At 44.2% G+C, this 23,378-nt stretch overlaps 1 protein-coding gene across 1 annotated transcript in view; it reads right to left on the reverse strand.

The window, feature by feature from the left end:
- Nucleotides 1-2,852: 2,852 nt before the first annotated feature.
- Nucleotides 2,853-23,378, reverse strand: part of LOC137624216 (transmembrane and ubiquitin-like domain-containing protein 1) — a 51,387-nt gene continuing 30,861 nt past the window's right edge. Inside the window, exon 4 of the mRNA XM_068354716.1 lies at nucleotides 2,853-4,830. Within this exon, the coding sequence (XP_068210817.1) occupies nucleotides 4,615-4,830 (216 nt within the window). The 3' untranslated portion in view covers nucleotides 2,853-4,614. The remainder of the gene's footprint in view (nucleotides 4,831-23,378) is intronic.

A 23,378-nucleotide genomic window follows, 5' to 3' on the forward strand; every position in this document is an offset into this window, starting at 1 on the left:
AATAATAATAATAATAATAATAATATCCAGAGTTTTCCCTTATGAGGTGAATGTCAGCCCTGTTAGTTTTTCCTCTAATCTATACACGCAGGGTTAACCTGTTTACTTACTTGTCCTCTACAGTCCCCGACTCTACCCGGTTATTGATCTGATATTAGTTCTTGGAGACCACACAGCACATTAACCCAAATAAGATGGTTTTGACAAAGGCTTTTTGGGGAAGTGTATGGTCTCTTAAGACCCTACCTCCTCCCTAACCTCATTGAGGGGAGCAGGAAAGTTGATTCTAACTTTGAGTTTGAATGGGGACAAGTTGTTGCACTGGTAGCATTGTCTCTAGCTGTGGTAACTGTAATTGTTCAGTGGCTACTTTCCTCTTGGTAAGGGTGGAAGAGACTCTTTAGCTATGGTAAGCAGCTCTTCTGGGAGAAGGACACGCCAAAATCAAACCATTGTTCTCTATTCTTGGGTAGTGCCCTAGTCTCTGTACCATGGTCTTACACTGCCTTGGGTTAGAGTTTTCTTGCTTGAGGGTACACTCGGGCACACTTTTCTATCTAGAGTCTCTTCCTCTTGTTTTGTTGAAGTTTTTATAGTTTAAATAGGAAATATTTGAGTATTGTTACTATTCTTGTAATATTTTATTTTTCCTTATTTCCTTTCCCCACTGGGCTATTTTCCCTGATGGGGCCCCTGGGCTTATAGCATCCAGCTTTTCAAACTAGGGTTGTAGCTTAGCATTTAATAATAATAATAATGACTCGATATCAATAGCCAGAAGATTTCGGCACCGGACGTGCGATGTCAACCTCAATAATGCCTGAACTTGAGGGTCTCCCTTATGCACACTGAGTCCGTGTTTTGCACGTTGATACGCCGTTCCCAGAGCAGGGGAGATAATATTTCTTTGGTATTCATGTTGTGCTGCTTCCTCCGATGCCTTAGATGACCGCGGAGGTAGCAGCAGTAGGGGATTCAGCATTATGAAGCTTCATCTGTGGTGGATAACGGGGGAGGGTGGGCTGTGGCACCCTAGCAGTACCAGCTGAACTCAGTTGAGTCCCTTGTCAGGCTGGGAGGAACGTAGAGAGTAGAGGTCCCCTTTTTTGTTTTTGTTTCATTTGTTGATGTCGGCTACCCCCCAAAATTGGGGGAAGTGCCTTGGTATATGTATGTATGTATTTATGTTGTACTGGATTCCCTATTCTAGCCTTTTATGGCATAGTCCTTAGAGACCACAAAGCATATTAACCAAAAAAAAAAAGATGTTTCTTTAGGCCACAGTAACAAGAAACGGAAAAGTACATGAAAATACGTCGTATCATCAACTAATTAGTTGCAATCAACAGCCAGTTGGTGCAAAGTATTTCGCAAGGAGAGAAAAAGGATTTCTTTTATTTTGGGTAGATGTCAACTCGGCCTCAAGTGTAAGCAATATGAACATTAGGGAAGTTTCATAAAAAAAGGATTTTGACGAAGGAAAAATCTATTTCTGGGGAGAGACCTGTGGCGGCCGGTGAAAAGAGTCCTTCTTATATACCTTTTCTGATAAAACCTTCCAATTATACCAGAGAAAGATAAAAGCATGGAATGCTGAGGTTACAACCCTCGCGCGAGCACCTTTTGGGTGTCGTGTATAAAGCAAAGGCGCGTGAAATCCACTATTCACAGGTTGTCTTCCATTTAGTTAATTCCTTCGTCAAAGGGATGGGCCGATACAAAGGCCCTAGCCAACCCACCAGCGCCACACCACCCACGCCCCGACGCGAGCGCCATCTGAACAAATTATAAAAAAAGAAGGTACACACACATTGAGGGTTACATAATTACAAGTTAGAATGGTCTAAAGTCATCATAATTACTAGAAATACAGTAACAATAAGTTTTATTTTAAAAAGTGCTTAAGTGTATTTAGAATTTGTTAAGTGTTGAGAGTTTATAAAATGTTAAATTTATAGTCAATAAAAACTATGCAAAAATAATAAAAGGACTTAATTCAGAACCCGGTCCAAAGTTCAATATCATAAACTTTCATTAAAGCTTCAATGACTCTAACCCTTTCCACCTTGTAATTGCGTACACCTAAGAAATTTTGTGCGCTTTCCATATAAAATAGATTTCCTGTAATTTCATTGCTTTTTTCTCTTGTCCCCTGAATTTTTTTTGTGCACTTTCCATATAAAATAGATTTCCTGAAATTTCATTGCTTTTTTTCTCTTGTCCCCTGCATTTTTTCAGTGTAATTTTTTATAAATATGTGTTATGATCCATGGTTAACAGGAGGCATCCTTAACACTGGTATTTGCATCAAAATTTAATACTGTAAGCACAAAAGCTATCCAGACCTAATTCTAAGATTAATAAAAAACCCATCCATATACCAAGGCACTTCCCCCAATTTTGGGGGGTAGCCGACATCAACAAAGAACAAAACAAAAAGGGGACCTCTACTCTCTATGTTCCTCCAGCTTAACCAGGGACTCAGCCGAGTTCAGCTGGTACTGCTAGGGTGCCACAGCCCAACCTCCCACAATTCCACCACAGATGAAGCTTCATAATGCTGAATCCCTTACTGCTGCTACCTCCGCGGTCATCTAAGGCACCGGAGGAAGCAGCAAAAAAACAAATAAGGAATTTTAAAGATATCTAGATGAAAGAACTAAAACATTAGCTTCTGTAATGGAAGAGCCTGAGATAAAGACAATGCAAAAAAACTGGGCAATACTCACCAGATGCGAAGACACAGGACTTCATTCTTCAGTATCGTGCAATAGTCTTCAGAATATAAACTCGTTTTACTTCTCTTCAAAACATAAAAGTTCAACCAGACTGCATGGAAAAAAAAAGGCCAATACAAGATGCAATTTTATTTGCTATTAACCTTTAATGTCAATAAATTGTACCATTATAGGCTCAGCTACAATCAACATATCCATTTAATATTGCAAAAGGCCCACTTCAAAATGGAGAAAAACTATATATGTATTTTCTGATTTTCAGAATAATAAGGCTTGTCACTAAATAAATTCACAAAATGACATAAAACAAAAGATTTATCAAAATAATTAAAAAATCCATTGTCATTTGTAAAAGATGAGTAACTTGTATTCAAAAAACACGAAAACCCAACATCCTATTATTCCCTATAATGTGATTTTCAACCTCCCTGAACTCTTCAATGATTTAGAAATTACTATACACAGCACACATTAGAATTTCTTTATTTGAAAACAAAATCCCAAACCACCCCAGATTTTTCAAAACATTGAATAATTAATTTTAATAAGAACAAAAAGTGCATGCTGGCATGCAAGATGTAGGCGTGTGAAATGATGTACTATGAGGTGAGAAATATAAGTTCCCTAATCGTACATGCATGCATTGCCAAATTCTATGGTGGTTCTTTTTTCAAGAATGACAAGGAAACGAGAGAATTCCCCCCACAGCAGCAATTTAGCAGTGTGTATGCGAATGAGGTACCAACGTAAACGAAAAGGGCATTGGTGCACTTTACTTCAGAACATAAAAATACCTTTATGTCAGTCAATCCGTATGATTTCATACATTAAGAAGCAGCAACTTTATTCCAGTTCTTTCTTGCATGAAGCTAATCACACTACATTTAATAAAGGTACCATATTCAAATTTCAGCTTCAAAAGGAGCACCAGTACAAACTAGAAGAAAATATAAGTTTCAAGCGATACTATTTGTGGTTAGGCAGCGTTGAAAACATCAACAGTAAATTTCTAAATAAATATGAGGCTTACAAGACAATATATTACCATTTATTGTCATATATTTCAATCACACGCCACGTAGATTATGTCTTGTGCGATTTTCAGTTCGTGTACCAAACGGATTAAACTTTGCCCATCTTTGTATATTCATTTCCTCAAATGATCCACTAAAACTAGCTTTTTCTGATAATTATTTACAAGATCATCGATATATCTATACAGTATATCTCACACCAGAAATATGTGTCTTACTTTCATATATTAAAAAGGAAAACATCTTAACATTAAGTTTATGATACATGTGACACTTACACTCAAATACAATATAATCTGATAAAAACTCTATCATTTGTATCACAGGAATAATTGATCTATCTGAAAAGAAATAGAAAATAGAAAAAAATAAAGAAACTAAGAAAATAATGATAAATCAGAAACCTGTGATTCTCACCAAACCATATTATTATGAAACTCTGAAATATTCTCTTTTTTTTTTCTTTTATATTTGTAGGCACATTTTTTCACTTGTCAAATTACCTAATCCTTCTTGCATAGCACAAGCCAAAACAAACTTTCAAAAAATATTCCCCATCCTCTGGCACTCGACTGGGATGTTAGTCAAAGTGCATATCATTTAATGAAACATTCCAAACGGCACTTTATCACAACCCATCGCTAAATTATTCATGAAAAAAAAAATATATAAAAAATCAAACTCAAAGACCGCAACGTCCCACTTTTCACAATAACAAGCTGAAAGTGCATATCATTTAATGAACATTCCAAACGGCACTTTATCCCAACCCATCGCTTAATTATTCATGAAAAAAAATATATAAAAAATCAAACTCAAAGACCGCAACGTCCCACTTTTCACTATAACAAGCTGTCCGTTTCAAGCTGATGATGAGAGGAGATTTGTGCTGCGCTATCACTTCCAGGCACATTTTGCGTGATGTACAGAAGGTAAGTGGAAATGAGGAGAAGTGCTGTCAAGAAAAGAAGGATGACAGTAGACATAGTATTGAAAAGGTGGCTATACTCGTAACGAAGGAACCACATTACGACCATCACGCAATAAAGAAGAGGGGCCTGAAAAAAAATGTCTCAATGTAGTGTTCTGATTTCATTAACAATGCACATTGATTACTATGTTCAAACACTTTCAACACAAAAATATGAATGTTTTTTTTTTTCATCAATCAATGACATTCTTATTCACATCAACTTAGACATACGTCACTGTAGCTTACTTCAAACTGAATATACACAATTGTTATTATAAAGGCCACATGCAAATTTCTATCCTTTTTTTTTTTGGTTTCAGAAAAAGCAGAAACATACAGCCAAAGTTAAAGCTGTATAAAATTATTTCAAAGATACAATACATCCCTCCATGAGGCTTTTTCTAACTAGCTGCATCCCACAAATATGAAGACATTATTTGCTTCTGTTCTCTTGACAGTCTGTTAACCCTTTTACCCCCAGGCTCTTTGGAAATTTCCAACCCTTAACCACCAGGGGGCTATTTTTTCCCCAGCACGTTTTGCAGTATATATTTTTAAAATTGCTCTAACAGCCTTAATTTTTGTCATAGAGAGGTCAGGTTGGTCTCATTCTCTTGGAAAATGCCTGAAGTTTCTCAGAAAATTATTAAAAATATGAAAAAAAAAATTTTTATAGCATTTTTTTGCAAGGACGTACCGGTACGTCCATGGGGGTAAAGGGATGAGTTTTGTGAAACGTACCAGTACGTCCTTTGGGGGTAAAAGGGTTAATAAAATATTTAATTATATTGATAATAAATCAGCATACCTAAAAAATAGGAAAATGTGCATAACAAAGCTTGGCAAAAGCAAATCAGGTTGAGAGTAAAAGGATGCCAAAGAAAGAGAGAGATTAAGAGGGAAAAGAATCGGATAACAAGCTTGGATCCAGATAAAAGTACAGTACAGTGCCTGATGTCTGCTAAAGAAGGTGATGAATGCAAGAGTTGATGGGAGAAGTACAAGAGGAAGGCCAAGGTTTGGGTGGATGGATGGTGTGAAGAAAGCTCTGGGTGATAGGAGGATAGATGTGAGAGAGGCAAGAGAGCGTGCTAGAAATAGGAATGAATGGCGAGCGATTGTGACGCAGTTTCGGTAGGCCCTGGTGCTTCCTCCGGTGCCTTAGATGACCGCGGAGGTAGCAGCAGTAGGGGATTCAGCAGTATGAAGCTTCATCTGTGGTGGATAAGTGTGGGAGGTTGGGCTGTGGCACCCTAGCAGTACCAGCTGAACTCGGCTGAATCCCTGGTTAGGCTGGAGGAACGTAGAGAGTAGAGGTCCCCTTTTTTGTTTTGTTTCATTGTTGATGTTGGCTACCCCCCAAAATTGGGGGAAGTGCCTTTGGTATATGTATGTATGTATGTACAGTGCCTGAACTTGGGCAATGCATAATTGATACACCAAGTACTTACAAGTATCTTGCCTTAACACTGTAATTCAATTTACATCACAATAGTAATTAAGCTTAAGTGTTCATAGCCCTATCCGGCAACTCACGTCCCGTGAAGGGATGGGGGAATTTAATAGACAAGAATCTTTTCCAACAAATCAAGGAGAGTTTCAGCTGCTAAAGACCAGACAAGAGAATGATATTCAAATTGTGTCAGAAACAAATGGAATTAAAGGGATTTTGACGAAGGAAAAATCTATTTCTGGGGAGAGACCTGTGGCACCCGGTGAAAAGGGGTCCTTCTAATATATCTTTTCTGATAAAACCTTCCAATTATACCAGAGAAAGATAAAAGCATGGAATGCAGAGGTTACTACCCTCGCGCGAGCACCTTGTGGGTGTCGTGTATAAAGCAAAGGCGCGTGAAAACCACTATTCACAGGCTGTCTTCCATTTAGCTAATTCCTTCGTCAAAGGGATGGGCCGATACAGAGGCACCAGCCATGCTACCAGAGCCACGCCACCCACGCCCCATGGAATTAAAAATTCCTAAGTTTCAACATGAGTTAGTGTGTTTATTTTTATGCTGTCCACAACTTGTCACTTTAGTATGTTAGTACAGTATTCTTTGTTTAGGTATGATTTACAGCACTCCCAGTGTCATACAGTAATTGCATTTTCTAAGAAAATTGATATTTGATGCAATAGCTCACATTACCAGGAGATACTACTGGTTATTGCAAAGTAGTCTCCAAGTCGGGTAGCACTGACAAACTGTGCTTCGAAAGTGTTATGTCAAACCTTCACTAAAATATTGTCTCGTGGAATATCCTTAACCACACTAAGCCCTGTGGACCTAGATTCATTGCATTGAATATGAAAATATAAAAAGAAAAAAAAAGGAACTTAATTTTTAGGGGGTGCTGTGCGGTCTCGTAAGACTTGCATGTGAAACGATAGAACAGGGAATCCGATACAATACGACTAACACAGAAATATTGTTTCTCCAGTTCCAGGGCCAGTGTATTAACCCTTTTACCCCCAAAGGACGTACTGGTACGTTTCACAAAAGCCATCCCTTTACCTCCATGGACGTACCGGTACGTCCTTGCAAAAAAAAAGCTATAAAAATTTGTTTTTCATATTTTTTGATAATTTTTTGAGAAAATTCAGACATTTTCCAAGAGAATGAGACCAACCTGACCTCTCTATGACAAAAATTAAGGCTGTTAGAGCAATCTAAAAAAAATATACTGCAAAATGTGCTGGGAAAAAAATAACCCCCTGGGGGTTAAGGGTTGGAAATTTCCAAATACCCCGGGGGTAAAAGGGTTAACGTGCAAGGCACGAACTCGGTGTGTAAAGGGGAGAACTCGTGAGTTCAGCCTGAAAAAAGAACTCTCTACTTTTAGTAAGATAATTATATTCATCACCATATAATCATTAGATAATTGTCACTAAACTTCCAATAATCATAATAGAATAATGGACCTATCAAAATGTACTACTATTTGAGTTCATCTTTACATACTTGTACTTTCAGTACTTAGCAAGTTTTCAGTGCTTATTCTCTTGCTTGTATCTAATGTTTACTTGAGTACTTGTACTTATGCTTGTAACTGAAGTTTACATGAACATTTATACATAAATGCTGCCATATATACTTGAACCCAAGAGGTAATACCCTCCCCACCCACTGAACAACTTGCCCCTCCACAAAAAACCCTACGCAGTCAGAAAATGTCAAAGTATCTTTGAGTAAAGACACTAAGATACAATCGGGTAAAGGTCTCCTAACATAACTGGATGGCTCTCACCTCAATGGGATGTTTAAATGACATGAACGTGGAGATTTTTAATTCAAGGACTCTAAATCTTCCTCTGACTAGTCTGTATTGGCACTTGGTTTGTTATTATTATTATTATTATTATTATTAATTGCTAAGCTACAACCCTAGTTGGAAAAGCACAATGCTATAAGCCCAGGGGCTCCAACAGGGAAAATAGCCCAGTGAGGAAAGGAAACAAGGAAAAATAAAATTTTCAAGAAGAGTGACAACATTGAAATAAATATCTGCTTTAAAAACTATAAACATTTTAACAAAACAAGAGGAAGAGAAATAAGATAGAATTGTGTGCCCGAGTGTACCCTCAAGCAAGAGAACTCTAACCAAAGGCAGTGGAAGACCATGGTACAGAGGCTATGGCACTACCCAAGACTAGAGAACAATGGTTTGATTTTGGAATGTCCTTCTCCTAGAAGAGCTGCTGACCATAGCTAAAGAGTCCCTTCTACCCTTACCAAGAGGAAAGTAGCCATGGAACAATTACAGTGCAGTAACCCCTTGGGTGAAGAAGAATTGTTTGGTAATCTTATAGCAAGGAGATTGTATTCTTGGAGACTAAAGTCTTCCTGAGACTCATATTGAGTAAAACCCTCGAATCCCAAAAAAAGAGATTTTCATGTACTTAGTAGAGCCTCACGGCCTGTACTGGACATAACAAAATGGAGTGTAAAACGAAAACAACACCCTAAATGAAAGCAAAAACTAAGATTCATCTTAAATCAATCCGAGTATAAAAATAGAACGATGTAAATTAATCGATTGGTGGAACCAAACTAAACTATCACAGTACTGTAGAGCAAAAAGAAAGCCAGGAAGCAGTCGGGGTCTCTTAACCCTTTTACCCCCAAAGGACGTACTGGTACGTTTCACAAAACTCATCCCTTTACCCCCCATGGACGTACCGGTACGTCCTTGCAAAAAAATGCTATAAAAATTTTTTTTTTCATATTTTTGATAATTTTTTGAGAAAATTCAGGCATTTTCCAAGAGAATGAGACCAACCTGACCTCTCTATGACAAAAATTAAGCCTGTTAGAGCAATTTAAAAAATATATACTGCAAAATGTGCTGGGGAAAAAATAACCCCTTGGGGGTTAAGGGTTGGAAATTTCCAAAGAGCTTGGGGGTAAAAGGGTTAAAAATTCAAATATGCTCAAAATTTTCACATCAATACAGAAAGAAAGACCAACTGAGAAAACCAATCTTAGTGAGAGAGAATGTTGACACAAGGGTGATATGAGTGAATGGTACAGAGATTTTGACGCTATGTAGAGGGACAACATATTGGGTTTTGAAGCCAAACATCCGAATGGACCAGCTAGGTAGAGCAGTTTCATGGTTGATAAGGCATCTTATGATTAACCCTTTTACACCCAGGCTCTTTGGAAATTTCCAACCCTTAACCCCCAAGGGGTTATTTTTTTCCCAGCACATTTTGCAGTATATTTTATTTAAATTGCTCTAACAGGCTTAATTTTTGTCATAGAGAGGTCAGGTTGGTCTCATTCTCTTGGAAAATGCCTGAATTTTTTCAAAAAATTATCAAAAATATGAAAAAAAAAAAATTTATAGCATTTTTTTGCAAGGACGTACCGATACGTCCATGGGGGTAAATGGATGGGTTTTGTGAAACGTACCACTACGTCCTTTGGGGGTAAAAGGGTTAATTGGTTGTATTTAGCAACACTATTTGCATGAGCTTCAAGAACAAAGACCTCCTCTGGACTTGTCAATCTTCATTCAAGTCACCTGGTTCTTAAAGCCTTTAGCATTTATATTATACAGTAGTCAAGGCTTAAAAATTATTTTTTTTATAAAAACAGAATATTCATAAAAACACATTACAGTAATCACATATATGGCTATATTTCTGTCCTGAATATTCCCAGGTTCTCCAAGCATGTGCCATCTGGGAAATATAAACTGTATCTATAAAAATAAACTTCCTTTTCGTGTAACTCATGTGGGGCTTGCGGGGCTGGGAGGAGGGGTCTTATTGTGAGTACACAAACAGGTTTGTCTGTAATAACTTGTTTCCAAAGCCAAACCACATATCCTATATGTATAATATGACAATTTGTCCTAAATTGTATTTTTCCTAGCTATACAAACCCGTAATCATTTAATATAGGAATTCGCTTTAGCTTAGCTGAAACAGCCGAAGAGAAAGAAAAGCAGGCAGTTGTGCTGATTGGTTGGCTGGCAGTATGGGGCAGAGCTTAGCCAAAGGTATAGCCTTTAAGGCCAACCTTTTATGATATTGCTAAAGGCTACCCAATTTCAAATAAAAAAAGGCCAAATTTGATGTCTTTAGCTGAAAAAGGCCAACCTGGCAACCCTGTTACAAACTCGATTACATTCATGTGTTCATCAACAATCGTATCATTCAAATGAAGTTGTTCAAGCTCGTCCGCCATATTTAAATGGCGTCTTAACAACTTCAAGTCAAGCTTACCTGACAATCCGAGAGACGCCCAAAATTCCCCCTTCTTACGGGTAACGTGTCTTCAACGGTAACAGCAATCTGTCGGGTGTCTCTCGGGATCGCCAAAATAGCGGGAGCGCTAAGGTCAACCGCTCCCCTGTCGAAACCCGAGAAAATCCCGACAGGCTGTGAATCCGGGCTTCCCAAAATGGCGGCCAGTATTCACACTACGGCAAGGAGAACCTTGAGAGCAAGGTTTTCCCCTGCATGTCGAGCAGAGCGTGTGCGGGTCTACAGAAGGTGACGAATGCCACCCACTGCAACGCCCGCCACAGCCTGCACAACATCGCATTTTAAAGAGTAACTTTCTCCTTCATAACAAAGACCAATCACTAGTACACAAGCACAAGAGAAGGCAAAAGGCTGTAGCGTAGAGAGCAGAGAGTAGGTAACCATCCACATTGAGCCGAAGCAAGTGAAAATGAGGAAAGCGGGCTGGCGGTGGGGGGGGGAGGAGCTAAGCTCCGCCCCATACTGCCAGCCAACCAATCAGCACTACTGCCTGCTTTTCAGCTGAGCTAAAGCGAATTCCTATATTAAATGATTACGAGGTTTGTATATCGCGTCTGAACAAATAAAAAGTAAAAGGCACAAAGCACCCTATGGTACCCCTGAACAATAGCTATTTTCAGTCAACCAGTTGTAATCTAAATAACAATACTAAAAAAAATTATTCAGCAACTCCAATCTGTTTCAGTCAGCAAAAAATTGCCTCATAATTAACAATTTCAAAAGCAGCACCAAAGTCAAGAACAATCAAACAAATTTCAAGAAAAGAATCAAGGGACTTCTGTTCAACACTAAACAGTGCAAAAAAAAAATAACAAAATCAAGCCCCTTGTGGAAGTCAAAATAAGAAACGGAAGCTTACTGTACGCATAAGCAATCAGACGTTTTGCTAAGACATTCAAAGACAAACAAGAGGAGTTAGTGTATATGGCTCAATGAGACCAGATTCAGCAATCGAAATCTACACATGACAAGGAGCATTGAAGATTTCTAAATTCAGGGACTGCCCTGATATTATGGCCTGCTAAAACCGGCTAAAAATATGGGCTATGAAGTTGCACCTTCCCAGGAACAATATTAGCACTATGCCCGTATCCCTCATCTTTACTCACATGCAAATTTTGACTAGAAGCTGAAAGAATCTCAAGCCACCCTCACTTTATAAGAAGGCTATGATCGTTGAACTGTTGGCCTTCACACATACTGTTCAGCAACTGCTTGAAGGCACAAGAAGAATACCTGTAACTCAAGGAAGATCATGTGCCAGCCCTGTACAAATCCCATCACCTGATAATCCAATATGCCTAAACATTGATTCACTACATGTGTAATTGATTCACTACATGTGTAAAACAACATTTCCATGGAGATGGACAAGAAGAATTCTTACTGAAAGGTGATTGGGGCCCTACCACTGAAGATAATTATAAGCACACTCCGATATCACATCTGAATAATCATTCGGTATACCTGAACCTGAAGCAGCTGCCTAGAACTAATTTCTTCAGTTACTCAAAAAGCTTGATTGGGGATGGCTATAATTTAGCTGGAGGACTTATCATAAGAAAAGGGGGGGATCATGAATGACAATATTCTGATTGCATTCCCTGTCAAAGGAACTACTATACAGTAACCCTTCACCATACGAACGTTCAACTAACAAACTTCCGCCGATATGATGTATGCAAAAATAATAATAAAAAAATCTAATAATTAAGGCAGAATTTCATATTGCTCGGCTAAGCGGTAGGTTAGTTGGCCACACTGGGACTTTGTGGTGTGTTGAACATCATTGAAAAATAATAAATTTTAGAATAGTGCAGATTTATTAAAATCATTAAAAAAAAGAGAGAGAGAGAGAGAGAGAGAGAGAGAGAGAGAGAGAGAGAGAGAGAGAGAGAGAGAGAGAGAGAGAGAGAGAGAGAGAGAGAGAGAGAGAGTGTCTGTACTGCATAAGAAATAAACTGAGAGAGGAGAGAGAGAGAGAGAGAGAGAGAGAGAGAGAGAGAGAGAGAGAGAGAGAGAGAGAGAGAGAGAGAGAGAGAGAGAGAGAGAGAGTGTGTGTGTGTGTGTGTACTGTATAAGAAATAAAACTGGAATACTTCTAGTTCATAAAATTTTGAACTATTTCAAAACGATACAAAATACAAATTGCCAAAATGCAAAAATCTTCCTTTCAAAACCTCTAGCACTCACAGTACCATTACAGTGGTGAATACCATAATTTCCTGTTGTTGATATTACCCTTTTAAAGTATCAAATAAAAAAACTAATATTAATCAAAAGGTATATAAAAATCTTCCAATATAAATGTAATACTAAAATCATGATTCATATCTAGAGTACAGTGGAAAACCTATATACATTTTCTTATGTCCTCACGCATAAGCAGACATTTTGATCAGCTGATCGTCAACCAAGGTCTTATTCATTTTCCCTAGTTACTGCAACCGAAGATTTAATCATTTCTTAATGCTTTTGCTATGTTAGTTTAATCATGTATCTTCTTTTCACTTTTTAAAATGTCTTTGTTGATTATCATTTGTCAGTACCATTCACAGCTACAGTACATCACAATGTGAAAAGGGAAACTAATGTACATACATACATATCCCAAGGCACTTCCCCCAATTTTGGGGGGTAACCGACATCAAACAAATGAAACAAAAAAGGGGACCTCTCCTCTCTACGTTCCTGCCAGCCTGACAAGGGACTCAACCGAGTTCAGCTGGTACTGCTAGGGTGCCACAGCCCACCCTCCCACATTATCCACTACAGATGAAGCTTCATAATGCTGAATCCCCTACTGCTGCTACCTCCGTGGTCATCCAAGGCACCGGAGGAAGCACCAGGGCCTACCAGAACTGCATCACAATCGCTCGCCATTCATTCCTATTTCTAGCACGCTCTCTTGCCTCTCTCACATCTATCCTCCTATCACCCAGAGCTTCCTTCACTCCATCCATCCACCCAAACCTTGACCTTCCTCTTGTACTTCTCCCATCAACTCTTGCATTCATCACGTTCTTTAGCAGACAGCCATTTTCCATTCTCTCAACATGGCCAAACCACCTCATCACATTCATATCCACTCAAGCTGCTAACTCATTTCTTACACCCGTTCTCACCCTCACTATTTCGTTCTTAACCATATCTACTCGAGATACACCAGCCATACTCCTGTGTGCAGATCAACATTGGGCTTAGAAAGCCAAGCCCCTCAAGACTTACCGGCCTTGGGCCCGGGACAACGACGCTGGGATTCCATACGGGAATACATGAATACACAAGCAACATGAGTAACACAAGGAAAATATGTGAATGGGAAAGCACAAAGGGAACACGTGGAACACAATGGTGGGTCTGACGGGATGTGAGAGAGAGTGGCGAGATGTTATCTACGCCGCGACCAGATGCTTACTGGCGACACAGACCTAGCAGCGCACTCTCGCACGCTGACCCCGGGTCGCCTCAGGGCGAGTATCCATCCGCCATGGAGGGACCCGACAAGGGAAAGCGGAGATAGGGGGAACTACGCAAAATTCTTGGTCGGTTAGGGAGGAGATCCCAGATACTCCTAAGAAAGTAGTTCGAGGTAAGTACTCCGTGTTGGAACAAATAGCTTTTGTACGTTTGGCAATGTAGGCTATTTTAGCTCTCTTTAAGTTTCTTATTTATAATTTGTTCCTACACAGAAAAAAAAAATGTAGGTGATCATCATTCTATATGGGTCATTCACAGCTATAAAAGAGAACAATAATATATCTATCCATGCTAGGAGGAATATCCACCCGCACTAGGCGGTATCTCCACAAGTGCTAGGGGTATATCTACCCGTACTAGACGGTATATCTACCCATGCAAGGCGGTATAACACGGCAATCCATGTTTGCCAATGGTTACATAAGCGGATGAGCAACTTGGTGGAGTAAGGATGGCTTTGGATGTGGAGGAAATGCCACACTAAATCTCAATGAAGTCACTGGCAGCAAGGTGACGGATTGGGTTTAATGCGATAGGTAAAATGTCTTTTTGGCTTTTATTCCTGATGCCTGGAGGATGATCTTACCAGAATTTGTTAGGACCCTCAGGGGTCACTTGCCTTAGTTAGATAGGAACTGTGCATCACAAGGAACTGCCTATCCTTTGATGAATTTAGCCAATGAATCCTCAATGGATTAAGTCTATCTATGGAAAGTGAAAATGACAGAATGGCCTCCAGTCCTGGGCGTGGCGGTATACTAAGACTCTTCCAGTTTATGAATACTAAAGAAAAATTTAAAATTGGAATGTTAGAACCATGAATCAGACTGGGAAGTTACAACAAGTGGAGAATGAATTTATGAAATATAGTTTGGATATCTTGGCCCTAACTGAAACACGTATAAGGGGATTGGTAAAGAAATCTTAGACCAAGGTAATATGACAAATTCGTAGATAATTTGTATTTTTCCTAACTATAAAAACATTATCTATTTAATATGGGTGTTACTTTCAGCGTAGCTGAAATGACGAGCCATTAGAATTTTAACGAGGGTTTACTACCCTGGTAGCTTGCTACGCTAAACCCCCCCCCCCCCACGCACACACACCCGTGATTAGCTCACTTTGCTTAGAGGTAGGACTTCCCGGGGGACAGGTCTGGCGGGCAAGTGTGATTAAATAGCTAAGGTCTGTATAGTTAGAAAAAATACAAATTATCTACGAATTTGTCATTTGTTCCGTAACTGAAATACAAACCACGCTATTTAATATGGGTGACTCAAACCTTAGGTAGGGTGGTAAGTCCCAGCCATTACTGACTTTTGGCTTTTTGCCCGGGGACTCAGTATCTGAGTGTGTCAGTACTCAAAGATAAGTAGTCCCTGCACCTTGCAAGTGCCTTGCTCTGCAAGGACCGCGGCCTACGTAAGCTTGTGTGTGAAGGAATGAAGTGTGACTCGTCCTAGGAAGTTGACCTGAAGTCCTTTAGATGGAATTCTAGGATAGGAGGTTCCCAATACCACCTCGTAAGGGTATGGGGACGTGACAGTATTATCTTAATACTAGGAACACAAGGAAACATGGTTTACCTGCAGTGGTTTGAGGTCAGCTGTGCAGAGAACCCAGGATGCTGCTTTCCCCAAGAGAGGGGAGAATGAAGAAAAGAATAAGGGCCAGGCATACCTTTTCATTCATGCAGACTAAAACCAGGTAACAATGCCCTCAACCCTCTGCTACTTGTCCATTAAGGAGCCTGAGGTTTAAACCAGCTGTTGTGCAGCCACCACAGGGCCGATAGAAAAGGTATCGAGCCTCCTGTGGGTCACGTCTTGCAGGTAGTGGGCTGTGAAGGTCGTCTCACGCTTCCAAACCCCTGCTTGTAAAACCTGTGTCACTGAGTAGTTCTTCTTGAAGGCCAGGGACGTAGCAATGCCCCTGACATCGTGTGCTCTAGGGCGACGTGACGGAGGAGGGTCGGGATTCAGGGAATGATGGATAACCCTGCGAATCCCCGCTAAGATAGTATTCTTAGTGACCCTCCTCTTCGTCCTTCCGGTGCTCACAAACAATGCCTGCACCCGAGGCGAATTGCAGCTGTTCTCTTAATATAGAGTCTCGGACTCCTCACTGGGCACAGTAGGAGATGGTCTGGGTCATCTGTTACAGAACGAAGACACGAAATTCGGAAAGAGTCGAACCGAGGGTCAGGCAATCCTGGATTTTGAGTCTAAGCAACAAACTCAGGGACGAATCTGAACGTTACCTCCACCCATCCCCTTGAATGGGCGATGTCATACGAGAGACCATGAAGTTCGCCGACTCGCTTGGCCGAGGCCAAAGCAAGTAGGAACACCGTATTCTAAGTCAGGTGGCGATCAGAAGCCTGGCGTAATGGTTCGAAGGGAGGTCTCTTAAGAGACCTGAGGACTCGAACCACGTTCCATGGAGGAGGTCTCACTTCCGACTGAGGGCAGGTAAGTTCATAACTTCTTATGAGTAGAGACAGTTCCAGCGAAGAGGAAATGTCCATTCCTTTGAGCCTGAAGGCAAGACTTAAGGCTGAGCGATAGCCTTTCACTGCCGAGACTGAAAGGCGCATTTCTTCTCGCAAATACACGAGAAACTCCACTATTGCTGGAATAGTGGCATCGAGTGGAGAGATACTCCTTCCACGACACCAACCACAGAAAACTCTCCACTTTCCCTGGTAGACCCCTGAGGATGACTTTCGCAGGTGTCGAGACAAACTTTCAGCATCTTGTTGCAAAAAGCCTCTCTCTGTGAGGAGATGCTGGATAGTCTCAAGGCGTGAAGCCGCAGCAACGCTAGGGCTTTGTGGAAGATGTTGGCGTGTGGTTGTTTGAGTAGCTCGTGTGGTGGAGGAAGTTCTCTCGGGAGTTCCGTCAGGAGCTGCAGAAGGTCCGGTAACCACTCTGCGTGATGCCACAGCGGGGCTATCAAGGTCATTGAAAGGTTGACCGATATTCTGGTCTTGTTGAGTACCCTCCTCATCAGACAGAACGGGGGAAAGGCGTATACGTCAATGTTGTCCCACCGTCGTTGGAAGGCATCTTGCCAAAGTACCTTGGGGTCCGGGACTGGGGAGCAGTACAGCGGAAGCTTGAAATTCAACACTGTCGCGAACAGATCCACAATCGGGGAACCCCACAAAGTCATGACTTTGTTGGCTACTAGACGATCCAAAAACCACTCGGTACTCACTATCTGGGATGCCCTGCTCAGATTGTCGGCGAGCACATTCCTCTTGCCTGGAATGAAACAAGCTGATAGTGGAATCGAGTGGACTTCGGTCCATCTCAGTATCTCTACTGCCAGATGGGATAGCTGCTCTGAAAAGGTACCTCCCTGCTTGTTGATGTAAGCCACTACCGTGGTGTTGTTGCTCATCACCACCACGGAGTGACCCGCCAGGTACTGTTGGAACTGTTGAAGTGCCAGGAATACAGCCTTCATTTCTAGCAGATTTATGTGGAGGCACTTTTCTGATTCTGACCAGAGGCCTGGGTCCTGTGGTTCAGAACATGGGCCCCCACCCTTTCTTTGAGGCGTCCGAGAACAGCATCAAATCCGGGGGGAGGACGAGAAGATCCACTCCCTTTCGTAGGTTCTCGTGTGTCACCCACCACTGAAGGTCCGTCCGTTCCGCAGGACCCATAGGGACCAAGAAGTCCGGGGAATCGTGTCCCTGATTCCACCGGGACTTGAGTCGCCATTGCAGGGATCTCATCCTGAGGCGACCATTTGGAAATAGACGGGCCAGGGAAGAAAGGTGACCAAGGAGACGTAACCATGATTGGGCTGGGAGTTCTTCTCGTCTGAGGAAAGGATCTGCGACCCTCCTCAGCCTTGCTATCCTGTCGTCTGATGGGAAGGCTGTGTGGAGATTGGTGTCCCAGATCATGCCCAGATATACCAGTCGCTGAGTTGGAAGCAGAGAAGACTTCTCGAGATTTACCATGATCCCTAGATCTTGGCAAAGTCCCAGAAGCTTGTCTCGGTGTCGAAGAAGGGTCGACTCCGAGTCTGCCAGGATCAGCCAGTCGTCCAGGTAACGGAGGAGACAGATACCGATCCTGTGAGCCCATGAAAATATTAGGGTAAACACTCTGGTGAACACCTGCGGTGCAGTGGAGAGACCGAAACACAGCACCTTGAACTGGTAGATCTTGTTGTCTAGGCAAAATCTTTGAAGACGGATGGACTGGGATCTGGAAGTACGCGTCCTTCAGGTCCAGTGTGCACATGAAGTCTTGCGGTCTCACTGCAAGTCTGACCGTGTCTGCCGTCTCCATGCTGAACGGGGTCTGTTTGACGAACCTGTTCAGGGCTGAGAGGTCGATGACTGGTCTCCAGCCTCCAGACGCCTTTCTCACAAGAAAGAGTTGATTGAAGAAGCCTGGGGACCCATCGACAACCTATTGGAGATCGTCCTTCTTCAACATGGTCTCGACTTCTGCCCGAAGGGCTGGCCCCCTTGCCGATCCCATGGCAAGGGAGCTCAGTGACACTGGATCCGCTGTCAGGGGAGGTAGAGATGTCGTGAACGGGACGCAATATCCCTGACTGATTACTGAAATCGTCCAGGAATCGGTCACGAGCTGCTGGCACCTTGTTGCGCAACTTTGTAGGCATTCCCCTACTGGTGGACATGCAGGGGGACTGCCAATCCTAGCGTTTGCGGCCACGGCCGCTCCCTCTAGGATTCTTTCCTCCCCTAGAGGACTTTTTGCCCTTTTTGTCCTTGACAGGAAAGGGCTTAGACACTTTTGTCTTTGCTGCAGCTGCCTTCTTCGTACTCTTGACAGGACGTGGTTGCTGGGTAGCTGGAGGTTTGTAGAGCCTCGATGTTAGGGCCCTATGGAGAAGGGAATCCTGGTTGGACTTCCTCCACCTCTCAGCGGCCTGCTCCACATCCTTAGGCTCAAACAAATTCTTACCGAGAACGGAAGAATGTCTGAGCCTGCAAACGTCAGTACTGGAGACCTTTTGATGGAATCTCTCAGCCACTGCGTCCCGTCGTTTCAAGATAGTGTTAGCCCACAAGCTCGAGACTTGGTGGGCTAGAAACTCTATGGTACGCGTGCCTGAGAGCAAAAAGGTCTCCAAGGCCTTCCTGGTGCTTTCCTTGGACAGGTCCTCAGACTGCACCAGGATGCCCAGAGACCCTAGCCAGATGTCCAGCCACAAAGTAGCCTGCATGGCACACTTCGCTACCTTCTCCTGGCTCAGGATCTCCGTTGCCGAATACGAGACTTGCCGGTTGGAGAATCTCTCTAGAGGGACTCCATCGGTAAGCTCTTCCAGAGAATGGTGCAAAGGAAGAGCTAAGCAAGTCTCCTCCAAGATCTCAAAGTACCTCCTCTGATGGACGCGAGGAGGCGGGAGGAGCTTGTTACCGGTGCTGGATCGGCTGGAGGAAGCTAGCTCAGAGAGCTGGCCTACGACCTTGTCTCTGGCACTCTTAACTGCCTGTGACCAGGGCAAAGCTGCACTGGCCCTCGAGGGCTTCTGAGTACCATAGACTCGGTCCAAGACCGTATCCTTGCCCTCACGAGGAGGAATCTCTGGATCTGGAAACCCATTGAGACTCCTCATGAGGGTCGGAACTTGCCAGAACGCATGTTCTGACTCCTGTAGCTCTCCTCCTGAAGGGCTGGCAGCAAAATCTCCTGTCCCCAGAGGCTCTTCCTGGGGGGACTCGCGGACATTCTCCGAGGGCTTGGTTGGCTCCTGTCTAGTCCTTGATGAAGACTTAGGCAAAGTCTTCGAGTCCTTCAGCTCCCTCCTGGGAGGGATACAGGACTCCAAAAAGTGATGGTGGAAGACTCTTTTCAACCCCTACCTGAGAAGACTTCTCGGGGAGAGGTAGAGTTTCCCCCATTGGTGCGATGGGGGAATGACCCACCTCACCTGACTCCCCAGAGGACGAGATATCCTCGTCCGTAGGGGAGGGGGAGAAAGTCTGGGGGGAGAGGGAGCCTTCCTCAAGGACTTCCGAGGAGAGTGTTTCACCCTGGGAGAAGTTACCACGGAAGGAACTCCTCTCTTCCTCTTCAGGGGAGACGAAGCCGCCACTGTTTTGTGACCCAGTTCAGAGAATACAGGCTCCAAACCAGGGCTGCTGACTGACAGTCGCGCTGTCAGTCACTCCCTCTGGAGGGAAGGGGATCGTTCGATCCCTAGGAGGAGTGACCAAACGAGGGTTTGCCTGCAAAGATGCTGAAACAGAAGAAGAAGAGTCCTTGGACCTATCCGGAAACCTCCCCTCCTCCGACGAGGGCGCTGTTCTGCGCTTGCGGGGTGGGGAACGAGACGATGATGACCTGGCCGCGCAATGTCCTGCAACCCCACGTGTGGGATTGCGCCTATGATCGCTCTGGGGATCGCGCTGCAAATCGCGCTGGTGGTCCCGCGATGGGCTCTGCCCTGGATCGTGCGCGGGAGAATGTTCACGCACGCACGCATGCGCATGTTAGCGGGCGCACGAGGGCGATGGCAAGGGACGCGCAGTAGCGAGCGGGAGAGCGATGGCGCGTGGCAGCCTGAACAGGCGATGACAGATGGCACGCAGGAGGCTGCATGAGCGCTCGCGTGCGCGAAGGCGATTGTTCGCTCACGCAGGAGAGATATCTATAGCGCGCGGGCGCGTGTATTTGGCTGAAGCAGTGGGCGACGGCGCGCGATGGCGCACAGGTGAGCGCTGGCGAGCAGGAGCAACTGGAACTACGCCCAGATCCGGAGATCGTGGACGTGCCTGGAGCGCAGGAGATCGTGGGCGTGCCTGGCGCGCAGGAGATCGTGGGCGTGCCTGGCGCGCAGGAGATCGTGGGCGTGTCTGGCGCGCAGGAGATCGTGGGCGTGCCTGGCGCGCAGGAGATCGTGGGCGTGCCTGGCGCGCAGGAGATCGTGGGCGTGTCTGGCGCGCAGGAGATCGTGGGCGTGCCTGGCGCGCAGGAGATCGTGGGCGTGCCTGGCGCGCAGGAGATCGTGGGCGTGTCTGGCGCGCAGGAGATCGTGGACGTGCATGGCGCGCATCAGGATTTGGGTGCACAGAAGTGCGCCGTTGGTTTGGAGAGCACTGAAGTCCTGGTGAGCGCCTGTGCGCTAACTCAGGAGACTCCAGGGCTGTGCGCTGGCGCGCTATGACAGCAGTTGTGCGCGTGTGCGCAGTCGCGCGTTGAGGCATTGGAGAGCGCTGGAGGTCTGGTGAGCATCTGTGCGCTATCTCTGGAACCTCCTTTGTGCGCTGACGCACAGGAGATCGCTGACGCGGAGAGCACTGTTGCGCTAACACAGGAACCAGTGGAGAGCGCTTGCGCGCTATTACAGGTGGTCGTGGGCGCGCAGGGTAACCCTGGAGCGTAATAGCAGGATCAGCAGCAAGTGCGCGCACGCGCGCAGGTGATCGCTGGCGCGCTAAGACAGAAATTTCTGCTGCAGGTCGTTGGCGCGCAGGTAGTACCTGGTGCTTAAGGGACTGAGACACAATTTTGCACTCAAGTCCCTTATGCCCCGAAGGGACCGTTGCCTGTTTAATAACAGGGTGTGATGGCGCCCACAGCGCATCGGCAGCCAGGAACGGCGACGGCAGGTCAGCAGGTCAGGAGGGTGGAAGGTCAGCGTGTCTTGTGTAAGGACAACCTTCCACCGATGGAGATCGCGAACGATCAACGGAGAGGTCCAAGGAGGTAGCTGGCAGGATCGGTGAACGACGACGAGGTTCTTCTGCGGAGGACTGCGAGGATGACGAGCCGAAGAGGCGCCTCCTAACACCCTTGTGAGGTGAAGGAAGACCTCTACGGCGCAGGGGAAGGCAAGCTTTCCACCTTATACGCCCTCTGGGGACCATAGGGTCAGCAAGCTGACCATCAGCAGTCCTCCGAAGAGGAATCTCTATGAGTGAACTCCCCCGGGGGGAGAATCACCGGCAGGAGAAACCGTAGGACTTAGTTCCTCCCTCGAAGGATGTTCGGTGGGGGAAACTAAGCCTTCAGCTACCACAGCAACATCAGGAGCAGAGGTTTGAGATAACACATCAGAAGCCTCTGTCACAACAACGTCGACAATAGACAGAGGATCAATCTCTGCTACCGTCGGCGATTGTTTGACAGCTGCTCCCAACTTGATCATGTCAAACAGAGCTTCCTTGGAGGGGGAACCCTGTAGCCCCAAGGAAGCCCAAAGCAGTAATAAATCATTATTATTCACAGTCAAAGAAATATCCTCCTCCGGGGAAGGAGGAGCTGCCTCGCTATGAGAGGCAACTTCCTTTCCCACACCCCGGGATCGGTCAACAGAACTACAGTCTACGCTACCACTCGCCGGCTTCTCAGGAGAAACCGATCGAGTGGGAGCTTCGGAGGAGGTTTGGGCAACGGAGGAAGAGTCCTTGGGATGTTCTCTTTTCAAAGAAACCTTTGAAGGAGAAATATCCCGTTTGGACTTCTTCTTCCGGCGCCGAGAAAACCTCTCCCACTGGGAGGCAGACCACTCCCTACACTCACCACATACGTTAACACTATCACACCGTTGGCCCCTACAATGAGGACACAAGGTGTGGGGATCCGTGTCGACCGCCGACATAAATGTGCCACAAGGGCGGTCAGGTAAACCAGGACACTTACGCATGATGGCAGAGGCCAACTTCACAAACACTCTGGAAAAAGAAAAAGCAAAGAAAGATTAATAATGGCTGATCAACAAAAGCGAGGGTGAAAGCGGACACGTCCGACCGTCACCCGAGCCGATAGCAAAGTGAGCTAAATCACAGGTGTGTATGAGGGGGGGGGTGTTAGCAAGTACCCCTCCCTACCCCCCCCCCCTTAACTAGCGGTGGGGTAGTAAACCATCGTTAAAAATCTAATGGCTCGTCATTTCAGCTACGCCGAAAGTAATTACCCATATTAAATAGCGTGGTTCGTATTTCAGTTACGGAACAATTAGATGATACCTTCCTCCCCAAAAGAATACTGTAATGGTAATTCCTTGATATCATGTGAATAAGAATGTGAAATTGTATCCTTGATAACTAGTTACATCAGATGTCCCCATCTTACAAAATTCCCATGCCAACTGCATTTTCCATCCTAGAAAGGACTTGCCACACATTTATTCATAATACCCATATATAATCAATAATCAGTCAGCCAAACATTTGAAGACAGTAAACAGAGATGGTGACCTAACCCCAACTTCACGCAAAGCGAGGGAAGCGATAAGGTCATACCATAGGATCCAAAAGGAGCATAGTTAGCAAGACTGCCCTCTTCTGGGTGACAAATTCAGACTAATGAAATGTTCTGGGCAGGAGCATAGGCACTTATGTGATTAATGATTTTGTAATGGGGTTAAGATTTTGA

The sequence above is a fragment of the Palaemon carinicauda genome, chromosome 2 (genome assembly GCF_036898095.1).
Source record: "Palaemon carinicauda isolate YSFRI2023 chromosome 2, ASM3689809v2, whole genome shotgun sequence".
Classification (NCBI taxonomy): domain Eukaryota; kingdom Metazoa; phylum Arthropoda; class Malacostraca; order Decapoda; family Palaemonidae; genus Palaemon; species Palaemon carinicauda.